Source organism: Carex rostrata, chromosome 3 (assembly GCF_964058835.1).
Source record: "Carex rostrata chromosome 3, lpCarRost1.2, whole genome shotgun sequence".
In the NCBI taxonomy this organism is placed as follows: Eukaryota; Viridiplantae; Streptophyta; class Magnoliopsida; order Poales; family Cyperaceae; genus Carex; species Carex rostrata.
The window spans coordinates 10,458,614-10,483,298 of record NC_135920.1 but is presented as its reverse complement, the minus strand read 5'-3'; the positions used below and the strand labels follow the sequence as shown (position 1 = coordinate 10,483,298).

The 24,685-nt window shown below is 35.5% G+C and overlaps 2 protein-coding genes, 2 long non-coding RNA genes and 1 pseudogene across 7 annotated transcripts; 4 read left to right on the top strand and 1 right to left on the bottom strand.

The window, feature by feature from the left end:
* The first annotated feature begins 1,124 nt into the window (after positions 1 to 1,124).
* LOC144551418 (uncharacterized) lies at positions 1,125 to 4,289 on the top strand. 3 transcript variants are annotated; one of them, XM_078299376.1, is made up of 7 exons: positions 1,125 to 1,293; positions 1,443 to 1,652; positions 1,780 to 1,857; positions 2,030 to 2,141; positions 2,256 to 2,317; positions 2,968 to 3,324; positions 3,412 to 4,289. In XM_078299376.1, exons 2-7 carry the CDS (start codon positions 1,626 to 1,628, stop codon positions 3,922 to 3,924), a joined length of 1,149 nt encoding a protein of 382 aa, XP_078155502.1. In that variant the 5' UTR covers positions 1,125 to 1,293; positions 1,443 to 1,625; the 3' UTR covers positions 3,925 to 4,289. The 3 variants fall into 3 exon arrangements, with proteins under 3 accessions (XP_078155502.1, XP_078155503.1, XP_078155501.1); XM_078299377.1 differs by having other exon boundaries at positions 1,407 to 1,652; positions 2,968 to 3,312; XM_078299375.1 differs by having other exon boundaries at positions 1,407 to 1,652.
* A 305-nt stretch (positions 4,290 to 4,594) lies between these two features.
* On the bottom strand, positions 4,595 to 6,566 carry LOC144551413 (organelle RRM domain-containing protein 6, chloroplastic-like). The gene is made up of 5 exons (XM_078299367.1): positions 6,348 to 6,566; positions 5,831 to 6,087; positions 5,504 to 5,572; positions 5,294 to 5,400; positions 4,595 to 4,970 (listed from the first exon to the last, which is right to left on the bottom strand). Exons 2-5 carry the CDS (start codon positions 6,066 to 6,068, stop codon positions 4,881 to 4,883), a joined length of 504 nt encoding a protein of 167 aa, XP_078155493.1. The 5' UTR covers positions 6,069 to 6,087; positions 6,348 to 6,566; the 3' UTR covers positions 4,595 to 4,880.
* A 10,926-nt stretch (positions 6,567 to 17,492) lies between these two features.
* LOC144551850 (protein ALTERED XYLOGLUCAN 9 pseudogene) lies at positions 17,493 to 19,556 on the top strand (annotated as a pseudogene). The gene is made up of 3 exons (XR_013510888.1): positions 17,493 to 17,573; positions 18,079 to 18,558; positions 18,837 to 19,556. The product of XR_013510888.1 is annotated as a protein ALTERED XYLOGLUCAN 9 pseudogene (transcript).
* Positions 19,557 to 19,633: 77 nt separating this feature from the next.
* LOC144551421 (uncharacterized) lies at positions 19,634 to 19,937 on the top strand. Its single transcript, XR_013510819.1, has 2 exons — positions 19,634 to 19,737; positions 19,810 to 19,937. It is a non-coding gene; the product is annotated as an uncharacterized LOC144551421 (long non-coding RNA).
* A 220-nt stretch (positions 19,938 to 20,157) lies between these two features.
* LOC144551420 (uncharacterized) lies at positions 20,158 to 20,465 on the top strand. Its single transcript, XR_013510818.1, has 2 exons — positions 20,158 to 20,295; positions 20,350 to 20,465. It is a non-coding gene; the product is annotated as an uncharacterized LOC144551420 (long non-coding RNA).
* Positions 20,466 to 24,685: the final 4,220 nt, after the last annotated feature.

Genomic DNA, 24,685 nt, shown 5'->3' with positions numbered 1-24,685 from the left:
ATATAATAACTATCACTTTAGTGATAAACAAAATATTTAATGTCAAATCTTCATGCTTTAAGTAGTAAAAACTTGCTTTCGAGTAATTCGGAGATGGAGTAACGTGTTGATTTGTGTGTGGTTTTGTATGTGAACTTCTAGCGAATGATACACTGGCGTAGAAAGTCAGTAGGCGAGCCATGACATGGCATGGAGCTAAAGTCCAAACCACAGCAGACATGACATGGCCGGATTGGCTCCGTTTCAAATCAGACGGTTGAAATTCATTAACTCAAAAGATTCCTTTTTGAGTTAATGCGAGGATACGCATTCAGCAGGCAGCACCCTGATTTCTTAAGAATATCTCCTCCTATTCTAACAATTTCCAAAAGCAACCAAATTTTTTAACATTAACAACAATCTCTAACACTTCCATCTTCTCCATTTCTATCAGTGTCTTGTTTTAAATTTTGTAATTATAAGCAACTTTACAAATTATATATTGAATAAGAAGTATTCTTTACATGACGGTAAGAAAAATATACACTCATTAATATTAATAGTGGTTTAAAAGTACAAAAAAAAAGGATAAATCACACTTTTTGCCAGTTTATATTAGACATTTACAATAAATTGATCCTCCGCTAACAAAATGTTTGGTTTTATTATTGTAACGGCTTAATAACATATAGAAAAAACTGAAAAGAAAAAAAAATATAAGATTTGCTTTATCTCAAAATAAATGATGTGTTCAGCAATAACAGCTTATAGTAAGATTTGTAGAAGAGTTAGGGACTGGACAGTTAATATGTCTATTTTCAAACTGATTAGATCTGTAATCTTGGGGGGTAAACGTGAAAAAAAGCACAAGGCAATTCTGGCCATAAGAAATAACAGAAATTATTTTATTCAATGAGGAAACAGTGTTGTGGTCGTAGTCGTCCCTACCCGAAATCCACAGACGGCATTAAAAAACGGTCGTGGGACTCGACAAGACAGGTGTCCTGAAAGGTGGGGCCAAGAATCACCAGCCACAAGAATTAAACGGCTTCTGGAGTTTTCGACGGAAAAAAGAAAAGAAAAATAAAAAAGCCTTTCCTACGTGGCGCTTATTCCTTCTCCTTTTCATCCCCCTTTCCTCTCTCATATCTCCACTCGGCATCTTTGAGCCTCTCGTTTTAAACTTAAGCTTTTACTTAATTTTTCTCTCCTCCTCGACGCTCTTTTCATTAGAGTGTGGCTAAGCTGTGAGATATTTTCTGTTGAATTTTCCAACAAACGAGAACTCTCTAGAGACTCCTAAGCTGGGACCAGGTACTTAATTTCTCTAATTTTTCTTCTTAGCCTTCGTACAAAACAATTAGATCTCGACTGTTTGAGATGAAGTAAAGTAAATTTATTGAAGAAATTTTTATGAAATTTGTCAGGGATTTGAGATAATTACATCTTTATGTGGATTGTAGAGGCTCTTAGGGGAAATTTGTCAGAAAAGAATATTTTTGAGGCAGTTGATCAAGTAATTGACACAAGTGGAAGCGTGTCTGCCTCTTGTTTTGACTGGAGAAAGAGAATTGGAAGGCTAAGAGAATTATAACACTAAATTTCACTGTTTAGTCGAGTTTACTGCAAAATTTTCTTGATTAGCGATGGCACCCCAAGAGATGGATATAGAGGTATATTATTAGTTTGTTTCAGCGTGCTTTGGAATTTGAAATCTAAAGTGCTATATAACTCGATTTTGATTCATAATATTCAGTGCAAATTTTTTTTCTAAATTTGTTCCTGAATTGACTTTTCTAGGAGAAAGGGGTACCATTTGATGGGCTGAATCGAACTTGTGCAGACGGTGGTTCCTATGGAGATGAAGTGGTTCCTAAGGTACCATTTAGCTCAAATTTTTTTTATGAGATTACTTGATTGATATTATATCTGGTATTGGGAACTCCATACTAAAACAAGAAATGTAGGTCTACTCAAGGCATAAACTTAGTATTACTCAATAGATCCTATTAAATATTAATTAATATATTCTATATTCTTCTATGATTAGGTAAGGAAGCCATACACCATATCGAAACAAAGAGAGAAGTGGACTGAGGAGGAGCATCAGAAGTTTCTAGAAGCTTTACAGCTGTATGGGCGAGCTTGGCGGCGCATAGAAGGTTAGATGCGTGCAAGTTTTGGAGAAACTTAAGAACAATTGCTTAGTTAAATGTTAATAGGATGGTGTTGAAGTACATAAATTTGTGTTAACACTTCATTGTGTTATGTTACAGAGCATATAGGTACCAAGACTACTGTCCAAATTCGGAGCCACGCCCAGAAGTTTTTCTCCAAGGTCTTATTCTCCCTCATGAAAACTAGTCTATTATATTGTTATAGTACTGCTGCCAAATCTGATGTAGAATTCGTATAGTACTGGAACTAAATATTTGAATTGTGCAAAAGTCATGTAAAGTTTTGTTCAAATGACTATTGATGCAAGTCTTTGCGATACATAGTTTGGATTTAGTTCCATGGTCCAGGGTGAGAAAGTATATTCAAAATCAGAGGTTATGAAGAACAAAAAAAATAATGTATTTGGGTTATATTTTTAGCAGACACTGAGATTAGTGTCATGTAGGTGAGATTAAGTTGCTAGAAGTTGAAATGATATTTATGTGACATTTTTCTATGGCGTTTTGAATATGCACTTGTTGTAATAAGAAGATTTATCTCGTTAAATTGAGAAGATTCCATAAATAGTGTAAATGACTTGATAATGCTTTCCTGCTATATTCTTTTAGAATATTTTTTATATCACATTATACAAGGTACAAGATTTATAAAATATGATTGACAGTCAAACGCAAAGAACTTAGTATTATCTTTGTATTATGTTGTAGTTTGGATGTAATGGAAGATTCTGTACGAAGACCTATTGAATATGATTTTATTTCCTTTTTTTTTAATTAATTTGATTATTAAAAGTTATTGTTTCAATTTCAGGTTACAAAGGAATCACCTAACAGTGGAGCAAGCATTGAAATCCCTCCTCCAAGACCAAAGAGAAAACCAGTGCACCCATATCCACGCAAACTTGGAAACCAGAAAAACGATTATTCATTGACTTCAAAGCAACTGGAAAAGCCCATTCTGCTGGCTTCTCCAGTTTCTGAAGAAGGGATGGGGTCACCTACCTCAGTTTTATCTAGTATTGGGTCTGAAAATTCGGACCAAATGGTATGTAAATATCATCTCGAGTCATATGGTTCTGGTTCAAATGATCCAGACAGCAGAAGTCAATCACCTACTGCCACATCAGCAGAAGAGCATCTCTGTGCTGATCCAGAGGTACCAGTCACGGTTAGTCTGCTACTAAGACATCTCTAGGTTACTTATTAACTTATAACAACACCATAGCTAAAATCCTTTAATTGAATATCCTTTCAGGAATCTGATCGGGACACACAAGCACCATCTATCAAGCTCTTTGGTAAGACGGTTATGTTATCTGAGTTGCAGAATTCTGCTCCTTCAAAAGAAAGCACAAAAAACATAGAGAAAGCAGCAGATTTGGATATGCAAAGACAGGAACAATGGCCAAGTGCAGCCAACCCAAACTCATTTGTTTACTATGTACCATCATATACTGGAGATGGGATGAACATACCTACTGTGATGGCACCTTTGCCTTGGTGGTCGGTCTATGGTACTTGGCCTTTTCCAATTGTTAATCCAATGATTGGGAGTTTTGAACAGCAGCAGGAACATGAGAAGGAAAGCTCCTCGCTGGGGTCTGTTACTAATGCAAGTGAAGTAGTTGATGAGACCTTAGATGCTGGTGAGCCAGAAGAAAACCTTTCTATTAGTTCAAATAAAAAGAAAGAGGAAAAACATCTCACGGGTTTTGTGCCTTACAAAAGACACAAGATTGAAACTGGGTTTATGACGCAGGCTTTATGACTCGTCTTTTGCTATTGGATGTCAAGTATTACATAATTCTTTCTTTCTTTTTTCTTTTTTGGTATTCTTTAGGAGTTGTGTCGTGGTGACTTGTAAGATTTGTGTCATTTCTCCTAACGGGTGCTGACGGGGGATAAGTCAGGTCTGTAAATTAGCGGAGTCTTAATAGGTTATCTAGGTTAGAGGCAATTTGTCACGAAATTAGATTAAACTGGTCGAGAGTAGAAGCGTTGACAACTTTGTAAAGCACAACCAGTTGGATATGGATGTAATTATCCTGTCTAGGTGAGTTAATTTTCAAAGAAAATTGTAGCTCATGCGCAGGATAATAATTTTTTTTTAATGAATGCAATTATTATTTTCAAGTATTTTCATCTAAGCATGTTCATCACAGCATAACTCATATTTAAGTTACTAACTGGCAATTTTTTTTTTTAAATTAAGTATCAAAGTTTGTAGATTTTAAAATCTCATATAAATTTTAACATCTTTGAATTAATTTTAGAATTTTTATTAAATCACATCAGTAATAAAATAATAAATTAAAAAGAATGAATAATTCGAGCTAATAATTTAAATTAATGAAGTTGATAGACAGTTTCTTAATAAATTTTTTTTTGCATAATTTTTAAATAAAACACTCTTTCACATCTCAGTTTCAGATTAAAAATTCTAATAATATCATAGATGGTCTAATTATTTTATATTCGTTCTCTAATCATTTTAAATTCGTTCACTTGTATAAACAGGTTCTCTTCAAACCAATTTGTGAACAACTGTTAACACAAGCTTTCTGTTTAAAAGTGGAAAATACATAACTGAATCTCTGACACCAGTAAATAAAAAGAAAATAATAGTACTCTTCTAGCCCAAATCTGAAGCTGTCTACACATCTATATTGAACTTCAATAGAAAGAACTGAGTACACTCCAAATGAATAAGTGAAGAAGAGCCGACTAATATTGCAACGGACTTCGCTTGGGTTGTCGAGGCACTGTTGATCTTGGTTTACAAACTTCCACAAAGATTACTCTGCCATCAAGGAACTAGTAGAAGGAAGAAAATTTTACCAGATATCAATAACAACTTCGATAGAAGTCAAATGTTTCTTTGTGGTATTGCAGAAAGCTAAGGCCATTTATTGAGAAGTGAGAATGCATATAGACAAATTTACATAAAATAAACTCTAATTTACAGAACTAAATGGATGCACTTGTATTAAAGTTGGCCTGCAGAATTGGACATGCTAGTGCCTTAGTGCTCTAGGTGATGGAACTTCCAAGATTTGTGGTTTTGGCCAAAATAGTTCTAAAAGATTTTGGAAATCTAAAAGAACCATGAAATTAGCAAACCGAAGCAAGACTAATACCTTTCCGTGCATCCCTTCAATGGCCTTTCTTGATTCTTCCTCGTTGGAATAACGAAGAAATGCAAACCCTCTTGACCTTTTTGCTATTCTATCCATCACTAGGTTGACTGCATCAATAGAGTTTGGAACCTTTTGCATTATTGAGCGGATTTTCTAATCAAAGTTTGTAATTACTTGGATGACATGACAACAAAACCAAAACTATCTAACCTTCTACTAGCTGACCATAGTTTTTAAATGCATCTATGAGGCCATCTTTACTGGTGCGGAATGAAAGACCTGAAACAAGCAGATTTCTCAGAGGTTCAATCAAAAACAATGATCTTGCAATTATCAATTAATCAACCCACTTTCATTATACAAGCAAACCGGTGAAAATTATACCTAATTATTGTTTCACAGGAAATTCAGAAGTGCCCAGCAAATTCCCTTCTGATTTTGGAACAGTTCGCTCTATCATAAAGGGCAAAATGGACCCAATTCACAATTATAACATACAGAATATGTCAGTTTCACATAGAGAGGATAGTACATTACCACTGATGTAAAGCTTGGTGGGATCAATTGGTTCACTTTCTGTGGTCGATGGAAGGCATGCCACAGCAAACCCGCATCTCCCCGGTGCTACACCTAACCGAGTAGAGAGAGCTTGATCCTTGAGGCTTGGAAGAACTCGGCGCTTGAGCCGAATGGAGCAGTCAGGAGGCAAAGAGAGTTTCTCTAGGCTAGAGAAGGCAGTAAGAAGGGAAGCAACAGCTGCGTAGGAAACCGCCATCACCGCCCTTTTGGGTTCACTAGAGATGATAGATGATACACGGATTTAATGGTCAAGATGAAGGAATGGTATAGCGGATAAGGATGGTCACGTCTTCTACACCTTGAAATTATCACAAGAGATTCATTTTATAGACTTGACCCACAAAAATCATCCACAATTGCGCAAAAAATAAGAAATCTTACAAGCTCTGTTCCGATTTATAACCCTGAATCGGGGATAGGAAGAATAGAAAAGAAAGAAATTAAGCATCTACATAAAAAAGGATGGGAGAGATACCAGGACGAGTGAGACACAGAATCAAAGTGTAGTGAAGCAAGCACGACAGGCAGCCACTGCACAGAAGCGCTGGAGAGAGGAGAGATTGCCACGAAAGAGAGAAAGTAAGAAGAAAGTGGAGAGCAAGCACGATTGTTCAGCCGCGTGTAACAAGAAAAAAGAGAGATGAGGAGAACAATTTTTCGAAAGAGAGATAAGGCCACAAGGGGATAGAACTTTCTCGCGACACGGATAAAAACGAAATCGGAGGGAGAGCGTGCGTTTCACATCGGATCGAACAGGCCCGAATTTCGATCGAACGGTCCAAATCTAAACAGAAATATTATATTACCTCAGAGGATATGGAATCGAGCTTGCTTGGGTTTCTTAGGCTGAGCTTGTGCCCGAAATTTTTATTGATATTCAAAATATTTAATTAATTTCAAATTATACTCATTTTTATTGGAATATTTAGAAATGATCAAATCGATCAAAATATTACCAATTTTAAATTGCCTTTCCGGTCAAAATTTCACCAATTAAAAAGCAAAAAATCCATTTTTTTTCAATGGCCAAAATTTCACCGCTTAACAAAAATCCACTTTTTTTTAAAAAAAAAGAAAATTTTATAATTTATTTATATTTTGTATTGAAGGATTAGAAATGTTTAATATATTTCTTTGAAAATAGATGTAATACAATATAATTTGATTTATTAGAAAAACTGAAACAAATAACCTGGATCAATATTTTTCAGGCCGGATTTTTCGCAGCTGTAAGAAAAATTAATATATTTCTTTGTGTTATTGAAAAAAAATATACTTTGAATCTAAGTTATTGACCGCGGTTTAAAAGTCACTTCTAGGTAATACAAAAAAATATTGTATTAGTACATTTAATTCTAAAAAGTTGTATCTATTTTGAGAATTTTTTTTGAATAACAATCATTAAATAAGTTTTTATTTTTTCCAAAAATAAAAGAATCATAATATTTTATGTATTTACTTAGAAGTGACTTTTGAACTGGGATCAATAACTTAGAATCCAAGCATTTTTTTTTTCCAATAACACACAGAGAAATATATTAATTTTTCTTACAGTTGCGAAAAATCCGTCCTGAAAAATGTTGATCCGGATTATTTGTCGCAGTCTTTCTAATAAATAAAATTATATTGTATTATATCTATTTTCAAAGAAATATATTAAACATTTCTAATCTTTCAATACAAAAAAAATAATAAACTATAAAATTTTCTGTTTTGTAAAAAAAAAAATATTTTTTTAACTGGTGAAATTTTGGCCGATGAAAAAGTGAATTTTCTATTTTTTAACCGGTGAAATTTTGGGCGGAAAGGTAATTTAAAACCAGTCATATTTTGACCGGTTTAGTCATTTTTGAAAATTCCACCAAAAAGTGAGTATAATTTAAAATTAATTAAATATTTTGGATATTAATAAAAATTTCGGAGCTTTTGCACAAGGAATTGCTGGCTACTGCTGCAGCATGTGTTAGACTTCTTCAGTTGTACAATTTTTTTTTTTTTAAAAAAGGACAAAAATGTATGTTTCATTGACTGAAACATTTAGTTACAACAGATTATAAGAAAAAAAAACACACACACACAAAACTCTTTGTCATCCAACTCCTATACTCCTATGCTAAAAAACACAAAATTATACCCAATTCAGTTGTACAATTTAGTCTTGTGTAGTTGGACTCGAAATTCGTCTAACAAAGCGTCTGTTGATGGGTTCTATACTTCTATTTGTTCATTTCTCTTTTATTTTTGTTTGTTCTCTAATCGGATATGAATTCGAAAGCGGTTGGTGGCTTGTTTGCTTGTTGGGATTGAGAATTTTAAGCTGTGCAAAGGTTATACAACTAAAATAACGACAACCGAAAAAAAAAACAAAGGCATAGAATTAGGGTTGCAATGAATCAAACCAAATTGAACTTATCCTAGTTTGAGTTTGAGTTTTAATAAGATTCGAACTTAACTGGTTTGATTTGTTTTAGAAAAAACTAATTTTGAATCGAATTAATTGCGAACTACAAATTTTTCGAATCGAAGTCAATCGAATTACGAACTACAAAGTTTTTTGGCATTAGTTTTATCGGTAGTTTATGCATTAGTTTTCTTCTCGCGGAACAAAATTCACATGGTTTTCTTTTACCTTTAACGAATTCACATTGATGGATTATGAACTAGCTCAAGATTTCCTTACTTCTACATTGCTGGATTGATTAAAATCACGGCATGGACCTAGTCAAATGGAACTTATTCCATTGTTAATTTGTTACGCTGTTGAAACATTTTCCTATTATAAGTTACTATTATATTAACAATTTTGAGCTCTGATATAAGTTTGGTTTCTGCATTATTAAAGATTGATAGTTGAATCCATTAGTTGCATTATTTGAGATTCGAACCTAAATAGCTCGCGAATCAATTTTGAACGAATTATATCTAGTTTGAGTTTGAAGAAGATTCGAACTGAACTAGTTTGACTTGTTTCAGAACAAACTAATTTTGAATCGAATTAATTGTGAACTTTTTTCAAATCAAACTCAAATCGAATCACGAACTACATACTTTTTGTGCAACCCTACATAGAACGACTAGAAAATAATAAGTTTTCTCCTTTTTATTCCTTTGTGCGACTAAAAAAAAGAACAAAGACATAGAACGACTAAACATCAACTGCTGTCCTTTGCTTGTCTGGAATTCTTAAGTCAGAATCACAGGAATAACAAAATCTGTTGAATGATTTTAGTCTCAAGACTTTGTGAAAACTGATTATTCCATGAAAAAATCAACAGAAGAAAAATAAGAAACATTGTATACAATTAATAAATTACAATTTCACAAAACTTAAAAGTAACTTTCCTTAGTTTGAATTACAAAGTCCTTGATGTTTATATGAATTCAGTGATGAAATGAGATATCTATTTCTTTAAGATTAAGCTTCAGAAAGAGGGAATGGAGGGGAAGGAAGGGAGAATGGGGGAAATATCAGTATATTACTCGCTCTAGAAAATAACGCGGAAGGGAGAGTAACAAGCGCAGAGTAACGCTGTTACTCTTGACCGACGAATATTTTTTTTTGTTTTTGAGGATTAATGCTCGTAGGCTTTGATATATTAACCAAATCATCCCAGTACATCAGATACCTATTCCCTAGTACATCAGACTAAGAAAAAATTGGATAGGTAAATCCTGTATAATTCCATTTCCCTATTCTACCCCTTTTTGTCAGATCATCAGCTACTAGGTTTTGATCTCTGGAAACATAGGTACAGAGGAACCCTGTTTTTTTTCCTAAACCATTTCCAGCAGTGAAAAACTTCAATGCAAGCCCTCCAGTCTCCTTCGGTAGGTGGCATTGGAGATTGGCATGTAAATGCTTGAAAAATTTCACGTTCCCAACCCCTCCCCTCCCCCTCTACTTAAATTTCTGGAGCACAGTCTTAGAAATTGACACAACTATCTAGGTAGTATAGATGGAATAGCTAGGTGTTTCAATTTCTATTTCTATTGCATCTTGATAGCCCGTAGGAGACTGCAACATCCCCGGGCACTGAGACTTCCTCCTAAACCTAATGAATACCTGTCATCTCATTCTGGGATATGTCAATTACCTGACTTGTGAATGCTAGTAATCAAATAATTGATTTAGGTGTCTGTGCTTCATTTCATTCATTACCTCTACCTACTCGAGTATTCACTTGTGCTAACGTCACAGCCTAGGTTGGAAAGATGAATAAGCGCATCCCGTAGTGAGGACTGATTATCCCATGGTAGAATATGTACAATCTTTAATGCATAGTCTAGCCGCCCAACATGAACAAAGAGATGGACCAAACACCAGTAGTGAGCTAAGGTTGGTTTCATTCTATACGCAGAGTTCATAATCTCAAATTATTCAAGACTTTTTGCATGACTACATGTTAGCAGTAAACATATAAATGTTTGCTCATCTGGCTTCACCCCATTGACTTGCATTCTAGTGAAAAAATCAAGAGTATTTTTCCCCTGTCCTGAGCTACCAATGCCTAAAATAAATGTGTTCCATAAGAAGACATTGTTCGTCCTAGCTTGTTCGAACAAGAAAATCGCACAGTCAAGGTGCTAGCATTTGCAATAGAAATTTATCAGTGCAATTCTCTCACGTTCTGTAATTTTTATCCATCTCTTAATCACAAAACCATGCACCATTTTCCCATAAGGAACCAGCTTGAAATGGGTTATAACTGAGAGTACAGTGACAACTAAGTCTTCATCAGGTTTTACTCCCAGTATTAGCATTTGGTAGAAGAATCCAAGTCCCTTTTCAAACTGTTGATTCATTACAGCCCTTGAAAAGGATATACCAAGATTTCACATCGTACTCCGGCATTCTATTGAACACGCCCTCAGCCTTTTCAAGATCTCCCACTTTTACATACCCACCAAGCAACGAGTTATATGACATATTATCTTTGTTTGGTATTTCATCGAACATCTGTCTGGCATGGTCCAACGTATCAAAGGAAGCATACAGATGTATCAATGAGTTGGGTATTGGAACATGAAACATTGACCCAATTTTCATGGCCATGCAATGAAGAAGTTTTTCATGGTTAGTCGATTTGCAAAGATTGGCAACAGTGACAAGTAACAGGAAAGTGCATTTGCTGGGTCGATAATCAATTGGGTGTCCTTGCTGGCAGAAGAAAGAGAGCACCTGCATTGGTTGAGAACTGTGAACGAGAAATTTCAGGATTAAATTAGAAGCAATTGGATCCGGGTACTGGAGTTGGGAGTGTAGAAGGACAGAATTGTCAATTGCACGGAGGCAGTAAAGGGAGACAAGACGATGAGATATGGGTTTGGGTACAAAGGCATAGGAGACAATTAGCAAAGCATGAGAGCATTTCAGGTCGGGGAGACGTGGGGAGTTAAGGCTGATAAAGTAGAGAAGAGAAGTTAGACGATTGGCCTGGATAGACATCTAATATACTACGGGAAGGAAAAGGAAGAGGGGAGAGGCGAGAGGTGGTGAGGAGATCATGCTCGCAATATGTTCAATAAAATGCGTACTTGGGAAGCGGCGGGAGACTGCACAAAGTGGCGTCTCATTCTTTGCGTGAGTGTGTATCCTCTGAGATATCTCATATTTTGCGTGATCGACGTGTCCGGTGCCTATTCGGGGATTACACAGGGGCCAGTATCATTTGAGTTTTGAGATTCGTGCAGAATGTAACGTATCTGAACAGTTGAAATTTTTCAAAAAGTCACGCAAAATATGAGATATCTTAGAGGAAGCGAATTCTCTTTGCGTTGTGCTTGATACCTAAAAGAGGTAAAACACTCATATGCGCAACCACGAGTTTAGTGACATTTTACGCATCGTTAACATGCATCATGAGTAGAGGCGAAGCTAGGCTTCTGCAGGCATTTCTCTATCCCTGAAATATATATTATTTTTTTGAACCAGGCTTTTTTACTGGGTTTGTCTCCTCCTGATAATTAAACTTGCCTACTGCAGGCCCAGAACTAACCCAATAACCCAGAGCCCATAGAAAAAAAATCTCAAACTCCGCTCCGCTGCTGAGAGTGCCTGCGCGAAGGAAAAAAAAGGAAAAAAAATGCGTGCAGAAAAGACCTGCGCCTGCGCTGCGCGAAGAGAAGAATAGCCACGCCTGTTACCGCTGTGACATCCTGTTTGTTATCACCTGTGCCAGCCCCACCTCCGCCTGTGCCAGCCGCCCAGCCCGCCTGTGCCCGCTGCCGCTAACCCTAGCCGCCTCTGTTGCTGTTCGGTAAATCCTTTTCTCTAAAATTCCCTTCTCTAAATTCTGAAATTTCTTCTTAATATGATTGAATTAACTGCTTAGACTTTCAATTGCTGAAGAAATTTGAACTGAATGAGATGATTAGATATTGTAAGATTTTGGCTTTTGACAATTAGAGCACTAAGCACAGTAAGAGTGTAAGACTCTTGGTTTTGGCTTTTGATCATTAAATGATTAGAATTGCTTAGACACTTGCTTAGAACTGTTCTGAATCAGATGATTAGAATTTCTTAGACTCTTGGTTTTGGCTTTTGACAATTAAAGCACAGTAAGACCTTTGCTTTAATGGGTCTGAACTCGGAATTGCTTACCATTTGCTAATTCAGTTTATTTTTACTGTTTAAAGCAAAGTCAATTAAAGCACAATTTATTAGATATTGTTTACTTTTATTTTTGCTAATTCAGTTTATTTTACCATTTGCTTACCATTTACTGTCTAAAGCAAAGTTTATTAGATATTGGGTATTTTTGGGTATTTTTGCAATGATAATGACTTCGTAACATAGTGGTCTTCCAAATGATCTCCAATTTTATATATCAACAGGCTGATCTTATAATGACTTTGTAACATAATTACTATTTTTAGTTTTTAATTCACCTTCTTCTTTTCAATTGTAGGTTGGTGATCTGGGATATGCTTCTGAACTAGAGAATTATGCCAAGTAGCTCCACTTTCAATGACATTATTCGAGCTCTTAGAGAGAAGGTAGGTATGAGAAACATATTAGATTGAATTACATATTAGATTATTGTATCATGTAATGTGTTTTTTTTTTTTTTGAAAAAGTGGGGGTACCACCTGATTTCATTATGAAACGTCCAAGTCCTTACAAAATTCAAAATATACAAAACCAATAACAACTAAACTGAAAATAGAAACATCTAAGACAAAATACAACTAAAAACAACTAAGTCAACTAGAGCAATTAGTACGGAACACTTCGAACCACAACACTCATAAAAGAGAAAAACGTCATCAGGAGAATCAATGAGGAGACCATCAATAGCCATTCTCAACCCTATCACGCAAATAGTTAGAAAGGTTCGGCCACTCTAAACCAAGAAAAGCGTCCTCGTCTGAATCCCCCATGGGGCTTCCCCTTTCCTGAGTGCTTGTGTCCGAAAGTATTATCAGAGGACCTGCCTGATTCAAATAAGTTGTATCCATAGGTAAAATGAGAGTTAATTTAAAGTATGAATCATCAAGTCTCGCCTTACACCAATAAGAAGTTAAAGCTATAATAGCAGATCCTATAGAACTAACATTAGGGACTGGTACGTGTTGGAAACAGATCCTATTTCTGGTAAGCCACGCTAACCATAAAGTGGCAGCACGAACTAATTCAACAAGTAATGAATCCTTTAAAGGAATCCAGTTATCAAAAAGCCACAAGTCAGAAATAGTACGACAATTATAATGAAAGTTATTGTAATTCCCTATCCATGACCAAAGCAAAGAAATATAAGGGCATGTTACAAAAAGATGATCAACGGTCTCAGGTTCACCACATAAATGACAATTAACACTACCCTGCCATCTCCTTTTAGCTAAGTTACATTTAGTGAGAACTTTATCTTGTCTAAGTAACCAAATAAAATTTTTTATTTTTAGGGGAATTTTTGAATGCCATAAAGTAGTATACGATTTATTTGAAATACCAGTAAAAGACAACCACAAATAAAAAGAGTGAACAGTGAATAAATCAGAATTAGTCCATCGCCAAGAAATTTTATCAGAAGAGGTTGGATCAGTAAATAAATTGCTATAAACTAAAGAGTTAGAGAGATGGGTCCATTCTGTTAAAAAAATGCCTGTTAGTTGTCTAGTAAAACGAATATCAAGAATAGAGTGAGATGCATTAGAAACTAAAAACTTTTGGTTGGAAGCGATTCTAAAGAGATTAGGGTAAACGCAATACAAGGCACAATCACCGAACCATCTATCTAACCAAAAAAAGGTAGTCCTATCATTACCAACAATTGAATTGATGTCTAACTCATAAATTTGTAAGTGAGATAGCACTCCCAACCAAAAGGAAGAACAGCTAGGAATATGCAAACCAGTGACACCATATTTAGTAATTAAAATATTTTTCCATACTTTAAAACGAAAGTACCACTTAGCTAATAAGGCAATATTCATGTAATTCAAATCCAGTATCCCTAAACCACCTTGATCTTTAGGTAAACAAACAATGGACCATTTAATAAGGTGGTACTTCTTCCTACCAGCAGTACCTGACCCCCCAGACCATAAAAATTTCTTTCTAATTCTATCAATTTGTGATCTAACTGTAACAGGCATGTGATATAAAGATAGCCAATAGAGTGGTATGGAAGAAATAACTGAATTAAGGAGAGTTACCCTCCCTCCTAATGATAGTAAAGAACCTTTCCAAGTTTGTAACTTTGAATTAATTTTAGTTACTAAAGGGGACCAATATGAAATCTGTAATCTCTTCCAATGAAGAGGGACCCCTAAATATGTAATGGGTAGAGTTGACAATTTACATCCTAATTGGCTAGCTAAAGAAGTAGCAAGAGTATCACTAATATTTAAAGCAACCAATTCACTTTTATCAAAGTTAATCTTAAGACCAGAAGCAATTTCAAAGCCTAATAATAGGTACTTTAAGCGTTCTAACTGAATATAATCAGCTTCTAAGAATAAAAGGGTGTCATCCACAAAGTGCAGATTCAACACCTTTTCATTATTATTAAAGGAACCTAAACCAGATATTAAACCACTATTTTGTGCTCTATTAAGAATTTTGTTTAATGAATCAGCTACTAAATCAAATAAAAGAGGAGAAATAGGATCTCCTTGTCGAAGACCTTGCTTACAGGAGAAATAAGCACCTTGTTCACCATTAAAAGTAACACAAGTTCTACCCCCTTGAAGGATATCATGAATCCAATTAATAAACAATGAGCCAAAACCTCTAGCATGTAATACTTCTAATAAGAATTCCCAATTTACCTTATCAAACGTCTTCTCAAAATCTAATTTAAGTAAGATACCCTTTTGTTTAGTACGTCTAACTTGGTGTAAAATTTCATGAGCACAAACAATATTATCGCCAATCAACCGTCCTTTAACAAAGGACGCCTGTGAGTCATCAATAAGGGGATCTATAACTAAAGAAAGCCTACTAGTTAAAAGTTTAGTAATCATCTTGAAACTACAGTTAATTAGACTAAGGGGTCTATAATTCTTAATAGTAACAGCATCAGATTTCTTAGGGATTAAGTAAATAGATGCTAAATTCAATTTAGAGATATCAAGGGTCCTATCATAAAAGACCAAAAATAGTTTAAAAATATCAGATTGTACCAAATTCCAAAAAGATTGATAAAACAGAAAAGAAAGACCATCAGGTCCAGGAGCTTTATTGGGATTGCAAGAAAAAACCGTATGTTTAATTTCTTCCAATGTGAAAGGTAATTCTAAGGAGGATGATTGAGCAGAGGTTAGTTGTTCAGAAACAGGCCATAAATCTGGTTGTAGAGAAATAAATCTAGAAGAACAAGTACCTAGTAATTCCTTATAATATGAAGTAATATGTTGTTTAAGTGCTAATGGATCATACACTGTAATACCATTAATTTCTAAAGAGTAAATAAATTTTTTCTTCTTTCTAGTTGTTGCAAAAACATGAAAAAACTTAGTGTTACGATCGCCCTCAATGAACCATTTTAATCGAGATCGCTGATGCCAATAAATCTCCTCATCATGATATAATTTATGTAAAGAAGACTGACAAGATTGCCAATTTGCAAAATCATTAGGGGATAAAAGATTAGACTCATGCAAAGATTCATATGAAGCAATTTTTTCAATAAGAGAAGACTTAGCCCGACGTTTTTCCCCCTGAAGGTTGGCATTCCAACCTCTCAGTTTTTTTCTAAAAAATTGTAATTTGAGTTGCCAAGATAATCCCAAGTTAGGACCTAATTGAAAAGAGGACCACCAAGTAATAACCAAATCAGAGAAACCTTCTTGAGACAACCAAGTTTTGTCAAATTTTATTAAAAAAGTACAGGGAGACATGACAGAATCAGTAGAGAGGATTAAAGGGCTATGATCAGAATATATCCTTGGTAAAGATCGAACTAAGGAAGCAGAGTACTTAGTAAACCATTCATTAGTACAGAAAAATCTATCAAGTAAAGCTTTGGAGGGAGAAGAAATAGAGCGTGCCCATGTGAACTTACAGTTTTGAATAGGCAATTCCATTAGGTCTAAATCAGAAATTAGGTTATTAAATCTATTACTAAGAATGTAATTATAAGAAGGACCTTGGCGTTCTTGTCTAGACCTAATGAAGTTGAAATCACCACAAAGTAACCAAGACGGTGGACCTAAAGTAGGGATGGAACGAAGTTCAGTAAGAAAAGAACTACGTTGAGCTGAAAGAACAGGACCATAAACCACAGTAAAAAGCCACTCAAAAGAATCAATTTTATTTTGCAAGTGAACAGTGATAGAAAAATCCTGAATCCAAGAGTTAATAATAGTGAATTTAGTGTCATTGATGCCTAAAAGAAGGCCACCAGATGATCCTTGAGAGGACTTAAATATCCAATGAGAAATAGATGAACTAAAAGCATTAAGAGTCCTAGTAGTAAACAAATCTTTCTTAGTTTCCTGAATACCCACAATGTCAATATGATTATTAAGTAACAGATCTTTGAGAAAACGACGTTTAGAAGCTAAACCTAACCCTTTTGCATTCCAAGTAAGATACTAATCATTAGAAGACGTAGAATCATCAGCAGTAATAGTACATAGAGCTTAATAATCTCAGCATCTTAATAATCTCAGCATCAGATAAATGAATATAGGGGAATTGAGAGGATAGCATTACCTGCATTGCCACCAGGTTTACCACCCGTCTGTTGACTAACGCCTTCCATCAGCTTGCGACGTAGGCTGTGTCGCAGATCATCAGAAGAAGGAAGTGCCTTGCCCTTGCCACGAGTATCACCAGGAAGAGGAGCAGTGGCAGTAGCAGGCTGAGCATAGGTAGTTTCAGGCTGAGCAATGTCAATTTCAGGCAGAACAGTGGCAGATTCAAGCTGAGTAATGGCATAATCAGGTTGAGCAGTGGCAAGAGGAAGTAATCCACAATTGGAGGTTCAGGTTGAGAAGTGGGAAGTGCATGAGGAGCTGCAGCTTGTTGAGAGGTTACGGACTGAGTCTGATTTGATTTCTTGAAGGTCTTGGGTGGTATGTGACCAGATCTATATCGGAGCGGATTGACGGGTTGTGTGATAGAATGGAGTCACGAACGATATCAGAGAAAGTGCGTTTGTAGCAAGAGGCACAGATGATCCTGATTGAGGCTCAGAACGGGGTAGAGAGGACTCAGAGCAGGAACCGGCTGGACCGGTTTTCTTGGGTGGAAAGGGTGCTAGAATCGGTGGGATTGGATTGAGTGGCGGTGGTGGGGCCTCACTCGGCTGCGACAGAGAAGACAGATGTGAAGAAAGTGAGTTAACGGGTGCCAACTGATGTTGGTGAGAGAGATCGCAAGTCGATCCAGAGCCTTCTGGATATCAAGGAGAATAGAGGAGATGGGCAAGGTAGAGCCCATTGGGTCCGAATCTTGAATTCACGGGAGATTGTATCATGTAATGTGTGAAAAACAGATAGGTATGGTATGAGATTTAATGGTCTAGATGATAATATTTCAAAACCAGTGAAATACCATTGATACTATTTCGAAACTTCTGTAGATAATTTTGCATTAGAACTTCTCCAAGCTTTTAAAGACATTGAATTTTTTTTTGCAACTATATAGGTTCTTCTCTATATGTTCGCCTACCCTGACGAAATTCCTGGCTTCGGATCATGAGTAGTGGATTGGGCCGGGCTGGGCTTGATACCTCCTGTCGGTTCCCTGGTCAAAGTAGCGTCTCATTCTTTGCGTTGCCTTCAGTGACCCAAGCAACACCTCGGCAACCATTAACCATGGTCCGGTGGCGATTGAACTGCAGAAAGCTCCTATTCCTCAGCGTTTCTTTCACCTCTCTACTTCTCTTTCTCCATCTTCCCTCTACTCCCCACCACTTCGCATTCTCTCCCACATCATCTCTTTGCAACTCACGCCTCCACCGCATCTCTTGGACTCACTCCCCTCTCCTACGTGGTCATGGAACAAATCTCAGAATTGTGACTTCCAGCGATTCTCCAGTGGCCACGCCTCGGAGCTGCTTAGAGGCGCATGGATCCTCGCAGCGGGTGATTCTCAGGCGCGCCTTATTCTTTTGGCGCTACTTAGGCTCCTCCTTGATCCGGCCCAAGTGTCCAATGTTGAGCCTGATCTCTTTCGCCGCCACAGCGATTACCAGCTAACACTTCCAGATCGAGGGATCAAGGTAGATTACTTATATGTTGTTATTTTTTAGCACAGTGTAGCTTAGTTTTGGGGCAGCTAGTTTATGAAAATGAACTCTCTCATCAGGTTAGTATTCACAATTGATCTGGTGCAGTTCTGGTTTGAACTAGTTTTCTGATTGGTACTAGCTGTTTGGTACCAAAAAACACTTTCTGATTTAGCAGAAATCAGTGGGTTATACACTTATACCCCACTATTATAAACACACAAAATTCAAATGGGTACACAGCCTAATTGACCTACTTGGCTTTTATGGCAGATAGATTTTGTATGGCACCTTATGAATCAAATATAACACACCTCCTTCGAGACATTCGACTGACTCCTCGCTATCCAGACCTGTTAATTCTTGGGTCGGGCCTATGGCACGTGCTACATATAACAAGTCCATCTCACTATGGTGCTGCCTTGGCCGAAATAAAGCGAGCAGCAGAGTCACTTCTTGAGCCGTCAATCTCACTGCATCCACATATGTTCTGGTTAGGTCTACCTAAACTTGTCAACTCCAAGCTTAACACAGAGGAGAAAAAAGTGAAGATGACTGGTACTATGTTAGAAGCTTATGATAGGGAGGTTGATATGAGAGGGATATTAAATGGATCAAGCGGGCCTTTCATGCTGCTTGATATCGGGCGGCTGACACATGGCTGTGGGCAGCATTGTACTTTAGATGGGATGCATTATCATGATGCAGTTTATGATGCGGCAGTTAATATCATGCTCAATTCTATGCTGATTGAATCCCAATAACAGTAGTAGCACTGCACACACTGCTGATTTCAAATAGTAGGTAACAATCACAAAAGTTTTTTTTTTTTTTTTTTGGAAGTGCATTTAATTGTTTGTACTTCATTCTTTAATGTAAAGCTACTATTATTTCATTCTTTTCCCTAAATTGGGATGAACAATTTATATCACTCAGAATAACGTGCTTATTGAGCTAGCTGAAGAGAGAGGACTTTTTTTTTTCATTGAAGCTAAGGCTAGGTGATTTGTATTTTCTTGAGCTATTGTTTTGCTTATGCCCGAAAAGTGCTTAAATTTTTGCTATCATTGTCCATGCATGTCAGAATAGGTTCTGCTTTATCAGTCGTTAAATTACCACCATTTGGTAAAACTGATGCTGCATACTGCATCCAGGGACTCGGCTGCTGTTTCTTTCATGAGGGAACAGGTCAGTAATGGTGATAAATATTTTAAATTCTACCATGTTTTCCTATTCTGAGTTATCTCACTTGATTTACAGATTTAGGGTCATGTGCTGGTTTTAGCATATCCCAGTTCGTTTAGCAATATATTTTATCAGCTTGTATACCATCTTGCTATCCAGTATAACCTGATGGACTTTTCTATCGGCATTGGTAAAGGTTCACATTTGACATTTCATGAGAGATCAAGGTCAAAAGTTTTGTGTATTTTTAAGTAAAAAAGAGAATGCATTATCATTTTCAAGCATTATAATTTCAAAATTATTATAGGGTTCAGAGTTAGGTTTTAGAAGAACCAAGTATATTCTATGATTGGTACTGGTTAATTCCACAACCTGCCACTGACGTTTGTACTGGTTAGCAATCAAAATAATGGGCTGAACCTGGTATTGGTACTAACCAAGTGCAGTGCTGCTCTTCTACCACTGTTTTACAAATTTGGAAAGCGAAAAAAATGCAGAAATGAACAAAGTGTTTAATTTAGTCAAATTGTAGAGATAAAATTTGTTTGATATTAACTACTAGTACTCTGAGTTATCTTGTGAGAGAGAAAATTTGTTGAAATTTATGTGGGTGAGTGTTATCTTGCCCACATGATAACACTCACCCACATAAATAAAAACATGAAATAACACACAAACCATTTACAAGTTAAATTTTGAAGCAGTAGTACATAGTTGAGTATATATAAAAATTATAAAGAAAATCAAATATAGAGATAAACAAGCCGCAAAAGAGATCAATTTTTCTTATTTCTGCAATCCAATTGGATAAGTGTGAGGTGTGATTTGTGGGCCTTTACTGTTTAGTTCCTTAACTTGAACACTGAAAGTTCTCTTTTTTCTGAATTCAGATCCAGTGCAATACCTGAGTAGAATGAGATCTGAGTCGTCAGTTTTAATATGGCACAAATCTCAAAACGGAGCCCCTATATCTAAATAGGCACTGGATTCCAATCGCTTGGTCGGGAGTTTGCCAATGCTTATTGTACTCGGTCCGGTATTTGGGAGTAGAGGAGGAAATACGTGACACGCCGTGACGTGATGTGACTAAAATAGTGGTGGACGGTCACGTCACGTGAATGGTCATGTCATGAGTATACGTGACGTAACAGACGTGATGTAAATTATTCACGTCAAACTTTTTCTTTGTATTTTAATTTAAATTGTTGAAAATTCAAAAAAAAGATAAAAAAATTCTAAAATAAGTAAATAATGTTGCAAATATGTTTTTTTTTAAGGAAAGGTTGTTGGACATCATCTGATGTTACTTTAAAAATTCAAATTACAAATATTTATTGAACTAAACTAGAGAATAAAAATCAGTACTACATGAGTGCCGATATCACTGAATCTACACTAAAAGAGAAACCTAAATACTCTATGCGTACAAAAAAAAAAGCTGAAAATTAACTATAAAAACCTAAATACTCTATGTTTTATACAGTGATGTGACTGGTTCGCGTGACGTGTAATTTTTGCTCAAATGCGGTCACGTCACGCGACACGCAAATCATGTCACGTGATCGACACATGACGTGGCTAATCACGGCGTGACATATTTCCTTCTCTATTTGAGAGGATACAAATTCCTCTTTTCTTTGTATTCAGGATGCAACAAATAATAATCCACAACATTATAGATTCAAAACCATAGACTAAAAGGATACTAGTGCTCTCTCTCTCTCCCCCACCCTTTAGTAATTGTTGCTGGTACCAGGACATTGTACCACTTACCATATATGGAGCGGTGCAGTTCTAGAGGGTGATAAGATTTCTGTTTGATTTTCAAGTTGTAATTTTCAATTTTTTTTTTAATTTCACCCTTGTAATATATCTTTAAGTTTATATCCTTTCTCGTTCCATTGTTGAATTTAGATTTTCGCTCGTTACTGTATTTTTTTATGATAATTATGCCAAATTCTGGTAAACTAAATAAAAGTTAATATGTACTTCGTGAATAAACTTTGTAGAGCAATGTTTTTTTTGTTTCACGACTTGAATTTGCGCATTGGGAGTCTACATTTGATTCGTGTGAGGTTCTCATCACCACAAAAATTTAAAAAGATAATTCCATTTGAGGCACATTTGGGCCAAGTACAGCATAAATGCACAGTGAAGCTTAAGAATACAATTGAGGGTTACTGGATACCAGTGTTGTAAAAAACGTCCGTTTAGGTCGATTAATCGGCCGATTAGTCGTTGGTGATGACCAAACTGTCATGAATTTTTCCGACTAATCGGCCGATTATTCCTGATTAATCGCTTGACAGTACCTTGTCCATCCGACGACCGCATACCGTTATTTACAACATTGCTGGATACAATTGATCTGAACGTGAGATATAAAAAATGTGCAGATCTCAAACTAGCTAGAAACAAGCTACCAGATTCTCTTCCCTTTTAAGTTTTTTAATATGATTTTGTAGCCTGAGATACTCAAGTTGAAGCCTGTTTTGGAATAGGTAAAGTTGGAGGTTGGCTGGCAAACTTTCGGTTTTATTGGATTCCTCTTCTCAGTCTAATAATAAACCACAATTTATACTTCATCAAGACTCATTCTAACATTGGAATTGAATTTAATATTAACTGTCTAGTATTCTAATCTTTATCATAGCAATTTGGAATTGTAGATTTCTTTTTAGTCTCGAACAAGGCTTTCAGAAACCAGTCCCTATGACGAGACCAAAATTGCACAAGAGATATACTACTATTATAGTACTATTCCCTCTTTATAGATTAAATAAAATGTATACATATAATTAATCAACAGGGTTCTGCTGTGTCCCCTAATTGCGCTTTTTCTCTTTTATCCCTCACACCCCATGTGAACCCAACCAAGAGGCCTTGGGTTTTTAAGCTGTACTGCTGTAGCTTTTTATCAGTTACCAGCTTATCATTCAAGTATTGTATTGCTCAAGTATATATTATTAGTACGTATATATGTATTTAGTATTACTTAATTAATAATGAGCAATTTGTTTACGCGTAAGCTTAACCCGCTTTTCTTCTATTAACTATGTGGTTTTGCTATCCCAATTAATTTATAATGGAGAATTTTTTTCACAATTTTGTTCTACCAGGCCGTATCACAAATGAGTGTGATTGCAAAATTTTAAAAAAATAATAATAATCAGATAGCTCATTGCAGGCACATTGTTACCTATATTCTTGTAGTAGCTTACAAATTAATCAGCAATTTATTCTATTAAAAATAATATTTTTTTAGGATAATTCTTGCGCATTCAAGTTTTTATGTTTATCTTGTCTTAATAATATTGAAGTTTTTTTTCGTCGGTTATCTCTTTTAATAGGTAAAAATTAGTTTGCATTAAATGTAAAAATCTGGACATTAAAGATTGTGGTATAGTTTTTTTTTTTTATATAAAAGATACTCAATGTTATATATTATCGGAAATTAATTTTCTATCTACTAAAAATTGGAATAATTCTAGTATACATTTAACTATTATTGTGCATTCAATTTATATAAAAACAATTAGAATTGTGAATGTTTCTGAATTATTTTGGATAATTAAGGTGTGTAACGAATTTGAGTTAATTTAGAATTCGATTGGTCATCTAACATGAAATCATTAAAATTTGAATTTATGCGAGAATTATATTTTTTTCTTGATATTATTTACTGGATTTTTTTGTGCCGCTGTTTTCTTGTTCAGCTAAAAGACACCCACATTTGAATCTCAATTTGTTTCACAGCTGCAGCACATTTTGTACATTTTAAAAAGAGTAGCTCACGCTAAGGAAAAAAAAAAACCCACCACATTGGAAATTAAATTTTTTACTCCAGCAGCACAAAAAAAAATTACCCCATTGGAGTACTTTACTAGAAATAAATTGGAGGTACCAAAGTATGATACTAATTGGAGCCGTAACACCGAATTAATTGCTGGCTGAGAATACTGGTAAGATACTGTATGTAGCTACGGGGGAGAGGCATAATGCATAAACCAGGAAAGGAGAAAGGAACCTAAAGCAGGGTGGCAGAGATGGATTGATGTAAAAGGAAAAGCTCATTTGGGTGGGGAGGCGCAAGTTGTATGTCAAAAGTTTATGGGGCCACTCAAAGGATCAGTCTATATATATATATATTTGCTCTAAAAAAATATTTTAGTCCCAAAAACTTGTTCAACCCAATTTCTGTTAATTCGGCATAATTTTGCTGTTTTTTTTAAGGTCTGTAGCGGTGCCAAAATTTTACAGATTACGATATTTATTCTAACTATCAATGGAAATTCATGGAAATTTGTTCAACCCAATTTATGTTAATTCGGCATAATTTTGCTGTTTTTTGAAGGTCCGTAGCGGTGCCAAAATTTTACAAAATTATACAAGTTTTTTTTTTTTCTCTGAAGGTCAGCTGGTAAGTAGCCGACTAGTAATATATTTATACATAGTGTGGCTAGTATAACATCAGTGTCATTTTAGCTTATATAACACCAACTCCAAAACTTATTGAATCGACTTCAACGATGATTCCGAACAGTTCAAACCGTTCTACTTCGTTAGTTGTGCGTTCACATGCAAAAATTATAATTTTTTGAATTTATTTAGTATCAAGTCAAGCAGTCAAATATGTGAGTTTTAAAATTAATTTTAATACATTTATTTTTAAACATTTTTACTGCTTAATTTGATACTAAAATAACTCGAAAATATAAAAATTTACTTGTAAATGTATCACTCATAAAGTAAATTGGTTTGAACGGCTTGAATTAGTTGTTTGAAGTCTATTCGATCATTTTGAAGTTAATGTCATATGACACCGATGTCATACTAGCCGGACTCATTTATACAAGACTTCACTTATTAGTTTGCGAAACACTCCGGATTGACACAGCAACATATTAACATGGGCGTTGTAAATTAATTTAATTTTTTTTTCTGTAACTTT

What these genes read in the sequence shown, in the direction of transcription:
- LOC144551418 (XM_078299376.1), top strand. Translation starts at nt 1,626, where the DNA reads ATGGCACCCCAAGAGATGGATATAGAG. An exon ending in AGCTTGGCGGCGCATAGAAG is followed by an intron (nt 2,142 to 2,255) that starts GTTAGATGCGTG and finishes GTTATGTTACAG; the next exon opens with AGCATATAGGTACCAAGACT. An exon ending in CCCAGAAGTTTTTCTCCAAG is followed by an intron (nt 2,318 to 2,967) that starts GTCTTATTCTCC and finishes TTTCAATTTCAG; the next exon opens with GTTACAAAGGAATCACCTAA.
- LOC144551413 (XM_078299367.1), bottom strand. Translation starts at nt 6,068, where the DNA reads ATGGCGGTTTCCTACGCAGCTGTTGCTTCCCTTCTTACTGCCTTCTCT. An exon ending in CTATGGTCAGCTAGTAGAAG is followed by an intron (nt 5,401 to 5,503) that starts GTTAGATAGTTT and finishes CTATTGATGCAG; the next exon opens with TCAACCTAGTGATGGATAGA. An exon ending in TTGAAGGGATGCACGGAAAG is followed by an intron (nt 4,971 to 5,293) that starts GTATTAGTCTTG and finishes TCCTTCTACTAG; the next exon opens with TTCCTTGATGGCAGAGTAAT.